The 7,500-nt window shown below is 35.1% G+C and overlaps 1 protein-coding gene across 7 annotated transcripts in view; it reads left to right on the forward strand.

Moving 5' to 3' along the window:
* Positions 1 to 7,500, forward strand: part of LOC106867322 (cilia- and flagella-associated protein 65) — a 1,093,663-nt gene that overhangs the window by 608,049 nt on the left and 478,114 nt on the right. For all 7 annotated transcript variants that reach the window (XR_016243317.1, XM_089358289.1, XM_089358292.1 and 4 more), the window contains one exon: positions 2,802 to 2,954. Coding sequence is in view for 6 of the 7 variants with exons in the window: in XM_089358289.1 (XP_089214415.1) it covers positions 2,802 to 2,954 (153 nt within the window). In the remaining variant the exon portion in view is untranslated. The remainder of the gene's footprint in view (positions 1 to 2,801; positions 2,955 to 7,500) is intronic.

Below are 7,500 nucleotides of genomic sequence, written 5' to 3' on the forward strand. Positions count from 1 at the left end.
ACATAACAAAGAGTGATTTTATTGTTGTAGCACCATTAACATACATTTGCACTCATTTACATACAAGCATACATACATATACATACATAAAAACATACATAAATACATACAACGTACATACACACATACACAGACATTGCATATATTCACATTCACACACGTGCATACATAGACGTACTCATGTGTGCACTGGTGTTTTTGTTTTATTTTCTGTAATATTTGAATCAAATACAATGCATAACTATTTTATAAGCATCGCCGAGTAAATACTTAGATTGCAAAAAAGTTAAAGAAATAAAATTAGATGAAGATAATTAAAGGCATAAATTGAAGCACGAACATCAGATGCTAAAGCAAACATAAACAAAGCTCTCAACATATCATAAAATTTGAGAAACTGCTGAATGAGATGTACTTTAAAATTTAAAAACCTCTTATATGGTTTTCTTAAAAGAGTGCTCGGATTTAATGATTAAATAAAATAGTTTGAACTCGATGCTAAATTAGTTTCAGGAACAATATATGTTTACTGTGGCTCTGCTATAAAGATGGTGAGAAGATATATTAACACTGCTTGTAATGTTTGTGCTTAAATGTTACACTTAAATCTATGTACAATGCAAGTGATTGGAGACAGGAAGAATCAAAATGAGGAAGAGACAGAGGGAGATAGAGGGAGAGAGAGAAATAGATAGAGAAAGGGAGAAAAAAAAAAATCAATGTCTGTGCATACATGCATACATGCATAGATACGTACTACTTCCCAAAAATATGGGCTCAGCCTCATTGTGTGGAAATTTGAGCAAGTATCTTCTACTACTGTCTCAGGCCTTGTGAGTGAATTCGGTAGATGGAAGCTGAAAGAAACCTGATATATATATATATATATATATATATATATATATATATATATATATATGTATATATGTCATAATTTAGAACAAACAGTAAAAGGTTGTCGTTATAGTACTTGGAGTTTCAAATGCCAGAGCGAAGGGCTATGATGAATTATGTCGGCTATTAATGGCAGCAGTGAAGGCACATGGCTCAGTGGTTAGAGCACTGAGCTTACAATCGTGAGGTTGTGAGTTTGAATCCTGGACCAGGCTGTGTGTTGTGTTCTTGAGCAAGACACTTTATTTCACATTGCTCCAGTTCACTCAGCTGTAGAAATGAGTTGGATAACACTTGTGGCGTAGAGAGGGTAGGCCGGTATGCATGGGTGACTGCTAGTCTTCCATAAGCAACCTTGCCTGGACTTGTACCTGGGAGGGTAACTTTCTAGGTGCAATCCCAGGGTCAGTCATGACCGAAGGGGGTCTCAGCAATGACAACAGATGCTATGAAAAACCTTTTTTTATTGTTGTTATTATATATATATATCTATATATATATATATGAGGGATTGCGTATATGAATATATATATAAATGTAAAATAAAGATATATATAAACGATGGTATGCACTCGGTCACACCACCATATAGCAAGGTGCTGAGAATACATACTTTATAGACTGTGAATTTGGTGGATCTCGTCAGGTTATTGTTTAACCACACTTTTTGAGCTAGTTTGGTAAAGGTCGAAGTTGCTAACCCGATTCTCCTGTTCAGCTCCTGGTCGAGTGTGAGGCCATCCATAATTGTTGAGCCAAGGTATGTAAACTCATGGACGACATCAAGTGAGTGGTTGTTGATGATAATGATGGGGGGATCCGAGATGCCTTGGCCCATTATCTCAGTCTTCAGTTGGCTGATTGTTAAGCTGAAGGCACAGCACATCCGGTTGAGATTGTCCATCATATATATATGTATGTATGTATGTATCTACATATAAATATATATTATAATACAACCTATAAAAATAGTAAAGTGAACTTGCTATGGTGAGTGAAAATTTCAGCATTTCAAACAGAGTCCTTCTTGGAGGAAAAGTTGGTTTCATTAATCTTTCTCCTTTTAGATTTTCTCTGATGAAGGTCAATGTCTGAAACATTGGATTTTTCAATCCCCCTTTTTTTATTGATTTTACTATATATGTCTTGCTGATGCAGTCTAACACCAGCCGCTTAAGTATATATGTGTACACAATAAAGACAAACATAGACATATTAAATACTATACAGCATAAATCCTAGCTTTATTTAAATTATCTTCACTTCCAGAAATAATCAAAGATAATCTTAAGAACTTCAATTCTCAATAATTGACAAGCTATTAAAGAATAGACTATTTGTTTATCTAAAGATAAGAGCTGTGAACATCTGTTTCTGCCTTAATAAATGCTACCAGTGCAGCATTTTCCCTATTTTCTCTCCACCAGGATTCACTTAGGCGTATGCAAAAAAGAATAGAACATATTTATAGTCTATATATTTTTTAATCTTCCTAAATGAAATGAAAACGAGCCAAGAGAAATAATTCATAGCAATCAATTCTTGTCTTTGAACAACAAAGACAAATAAGAGTATATTAAATACCAATAGATCATAAATATGCAAGGCATTAAAATTATCACCTTTTCAAGAGAAGGTATCACAATTGCATCATATCAACTGTGTGTGTAAAACAAGTCCAGGCTTTTGTTTAAACTGACAAAACTTGAGTTGGCCCAGGTCTATAGAAAAATCTCAAGGCGTCCAAATAAATCAAACTAAATCTGGGACCTTCTGAACTTCTATTTGAACTCATGAAACAAGTACCAGTTGAATATTGGGGTCAATGTAATCGATTTACTCCTTCCCCAAAATTGTCAAACTTTGAAACCATTATTAACGATATTTTATTCCTTTTGCATTTTCAGTGTAACAGATTTATATTTTCCCCGACTGTTGTGGGCAAGAAGACTTTTCTGCTAAATCTGTTCATATGGCCTGCAGAATGCCCCAGAACCAAAGACATTACTACCTGTTACGAAATAAAAGTTGTTGGATTTGGAACAATTGGTGAACTAGCAGTAAGTTTTTGAACTGACAGAAACATCAGTGTCCTCCTTTTCGTTACTTCGTTTTGTTTTATTTTCACATGATAAATTGAACATGGAATGAATTGGACGATAAAGGAGCCATCTAAAAGGTTTCCCAGCCAGCTTTCTCTTCATTTATCTTTTATTTGTTATAGTCATTAGACATGAAGACACACACACACACACACACACACACACACACACACACACACACATACATCACATACATAGATTATGTGTACAACAGGCTTCTTCCAGTTGCCATCTACCAAATCAGATGTTAAAGCTGTTGTCAGCCTGAGGCTATAGTAGAAGACACTTGCTCAAGATGTCAGAGAGGGAGTGAACCTGGAACCATGTGGTTAGGAAGCAAACTTCTTACCACACAGCCATGCCTGTTCCAATTATCTAAAACTTTTTCATATTTACTTTTTAACATTTACCTACAAAGCAAAAATACCATGGGACGGGTTGCTACATATTACTCACCATCTGAAGCGCATGTCTGAAAGCAAAGTCTCCGTTGAAAAGATTACAGACACTGAAATTAAGCTCAGGACTGGACTGATTTCTTTTTGTCACTTTGAGGTTCAATACTAGAAATTGCAAGTTAATGGTACAATTGTAAATTAATACCATACATTTTAAGAACACATTTGCTACACGGTAGTGCTCCAGCATGACCACAGCCAAATGGCCAAATAAAAGAATGTAGAACATATACAAACATGTAAACGCATGCATATGTTCAGTATGTTGCAAATATATTCTTAGCTCTGCTGAGTGACATGCCTGACCACCAGTGGCACTTCTTTTCACCATACTGACCATAACTTACTCCTTCTCCTCTACTTTCCAGCTCACCACTTCTACTTCTATATCCCCCCAACAATCACTAGCTTCCCCCACCTCTCTCTGCCATGTATTTCTTCTTGCTCTAAGCCACATACATCCTTTCTCTCCCTGTCTTTTACTCCTTTTCTTTCTCTTCTCCCCTTCAACCATTAAATCTCTCACATTACTATGTGAACTGCTTTTTCCAATTCTTTTTCCTGATGAAGGAGGCTAGTGATATGGTAATATCTCAATGCAACCATTTACTGGTTGCATATCTATGACTTTTTTGCACATTCCATCTGGTATTTATGAACATTACAATTACTACACAATCCTGACCCTCCAGAAACAGCTGTCAAGTTATAAAATTATGTATTCTCTCCTTAAAATTCTGTTTTTTTAATGCTTTATGTAAAAATATTTGTCTATATATATAAGTATCTGTATGCCTGTACATATGTGCATTTCCTCATCACATGGTGCCATGGTTTTTTCAGTGTCTTCTGCCATTGCCTTGGGACAACCAGAGTCTTGTGAGTGGATTTGGTAGACAGAAACTGAAAGAAGCCCATTGTGGATATATATATATATAATATGAGTGTGTATGTATGAGACAGAGAGAGAGAGAGAGAGAGAGGAAGAGACAGAAAAAGAGGACATTTGTATGTGTGCATGTCTCCTTGTTTTGTCATCATGTGATAGTTGTAAAATGATTGTCACTGTCATACTAGCAGTATCATTCATTTTCAATATTCTGTAAGAACGTGTCTGGCCATGGGAAAGTATTAGCATACTTGGAAACAAGTAAGGATTGGTGACTGGCAGGGCACATGACCATAAACATTCTACCTCAGTAAAGGCTCTTCAACTCATGCAAGTGTAGAAATTGGATGTTAAAATGATGATGATGATGACGCCGCCGCCGCATATTATTATAGTCAGCTTTATCATCATGATTTTGACTCCCAGCTTTCCAAGCTTGCATTGAAAATTCGTAGGAAATTCATCAAGTATAATTTTTTTTCAATGGCCACATGCTTTTCCTGTTGCCAACCCTCACCTGATTCCAAACAAGATGATCTTCCCCCAAGTCTTTCATTTAGAAATGGTTCAGTGACTGAGCAATGTTTGTACAGGAGATTGCAAACAAGCGAAAGTTTTTTGTATCACCAGTAATTTTATTTAAAATTAAAATCACACACACACACACAATCATAAAAGTTGCTACTGTAAAAAAAAAAAGAAAACGGTACTAAATACTTAAGTAAAACGCAAATATCTTATCACTCTTTTGCTAAAATCACAATGAATTAATACAAAGATAATGTTATTGGATTTGCTACCTATTTGTTACGAGGTGAATGAAGAATGTGAGAAGATTTTTATGAACAAAATAATGGAAATAATAATGCACAAACACATGAACTGAATCAGGCAAACATACAGAGATATGAGCCATTGTCGGAGAAGTGAAAAGCTGAGCTTGTGAAATTTATATGACTTAAATTTCCTATAAATGTTGTTCAGAGTTTTTCTGAATGGCATTTCAGTAATGGGGCTTTAACAAAAATAGGTGACAGCCTTATATTGTGTAAGGATAACAGAGGTTATTATTCCCCTTATATACTTTAGCATTAGATTATATACTCCATTTAAGTTTATTCAGTGTTGAATAATACTTTAACAAGCAAATGTGTGAAGCCAAAGAAGTTTGTTTCTGTAATGGTTCCTAAAGGAATGTGTGTGTGAATAAAACCTTGATGTAAAAGTATGTATGAAGTTAAGTATGTCTTGTGAACGTTTGTATGTTTTCGTATACGCTTGCATTTATCTGTGTTTATTGATTGATACACACAAACACACACACACACACACACACACACACACAAACAAACAAACACACACATGTGTATATAAGTGCAGGTATAAACGTGAGGTTGAGAAATTTACTTTCCAACTGCATAGTTCTGAGTTCTGTCCCACTGCATGGCACCTTGGACAAGTGTTTTCTACTATAGCCCCAGGCCAGCCAAAGCCTGAAAGAAGCCTGTAATGTGTATGTGTGTTTGCATGCGTATATCCATGTCTCATGACATTGCATTTTGGTTGTAAAATTCTGTGAGGTGGCAGGATGGTCATCCTGCCATAGAAAATCTGTCTCAATAAACTCTGTCTGATGTATGTAAGCATGAATCATCCGTATCCTCATCATTTTGACACCCACTTTTCTAAGCTAACATGGATCATAGGAAATTCCTCAAAGCAGATTTTTTAATGGGAACATGATGTCTTTCCTGTTATCAACCCTCACTTGATTCCAAACAAGATGATATTCTCTCAAGCTCTTCATGTAGAAATGGTTCAATGACTGGACAATGTTTGTACAGATGACTGCAAACAAACAACAGTATTTGTATGACCAGTAATTTTGTTTAACAATCAATGCTTGATGTCAAGGCACACACACACACACACACACACACACACACACACACACACACACACATACACACACACACACGCACACACACACACACACACACACACACACAGAATTTTGTCAGTGAACACGTCGCAATCTTAAAGCGCCGAAAATATTTTGTCTAATTAAATTTAAATGTTGAAGTGAATCTAATGGTTTTTGTGTGTTTTTAAATGGCTTATAAACACCTTCCATGATGCAACTGCTTTTGTTTCAGCACACGATCTCAGATCAGGTCACTTGCTATGCAAGTTCATCTCCGTAATATATATATATATATATATATATATATATATATATATATATATATATATGTATATACATATACATACATATATACTCATACATATACATATATATCTGAAGTACCTTTTGTCGTTTGCAATTCCTGAATATCTATTCTTTTATCGTTTATCCACTCACAAGGCTTTGGTTGGCTGAAGCTATAGTAGAAGACACTTGCCCAAGGTGTCACACAGTGGGACTGAATTTGGAACCATGTGTTTGGGAAGCAAACTAATTACCAAACAGCCATGCTAGACTTCTCTGTTTCATTTACAATCAATTAAAGTAATAATTTCTTTAATTCATGAAATCACCTGTTCCAAGTTTCTAAAATAGATGAAAATTGTACAAATTCTACTTGTAACAAGTCAAATGACTTTGTTGTTCTTGTATGTTGTAGAGAGCAAGAAGCAAATTATAATTATTACTTTCAGTCTGTTGGTTTAAATTGGATGTGCATTTTAGTGTTTTAATGAAAAGAGTACCTGAAACGAGATAATTAAGGTAGAAAACAATAATGAAATCATTAACCAGAATGAAATTTCCCACAACACTAACATTCAAAAAAGTGTTGTTATTCTGACCCCGAAGTTTGTATTGATTCTAATGAAGGTGCAGCTTATGAATTTAAATCATAATAGACATTTTCTAACAGGAAACCCTTTCTGCATCAGAAAATTTAATTCATGCTATAATATTTAAGGGTTATTATGTTGATGACAGAGAACAAATGAAAATAATTTTGAGGGAAAGAGTGACTGTACAATTCTCACTATTACATGCTTGATGGGTCACACACCATAACTATGTTGAAGTGAATATATTTCTATGGTTGGATGCTCTTCCTGCTGTTAACACTCATTGTTTCCAAGCAAGGTGATATTTACCGCAGTCCTATGAGCAACAATGAGCTTCGGTATGTTTTTGCATTTG

The sequence above is a fragment of the Octopus bimaculoides genome, chromosome 10 (genome assembly GCF_046866305.1).
Source record: "Octopus bimaculoides isolate indiv1 chromosome 10, ASM4686630v1, whole genome shotgun sequence".
NCBI lineage: Eukaryota > Metazoa > Mollusca > Cephalopoda > Octopoda > Octopodidae > Octopus > Octopus bimaculoides.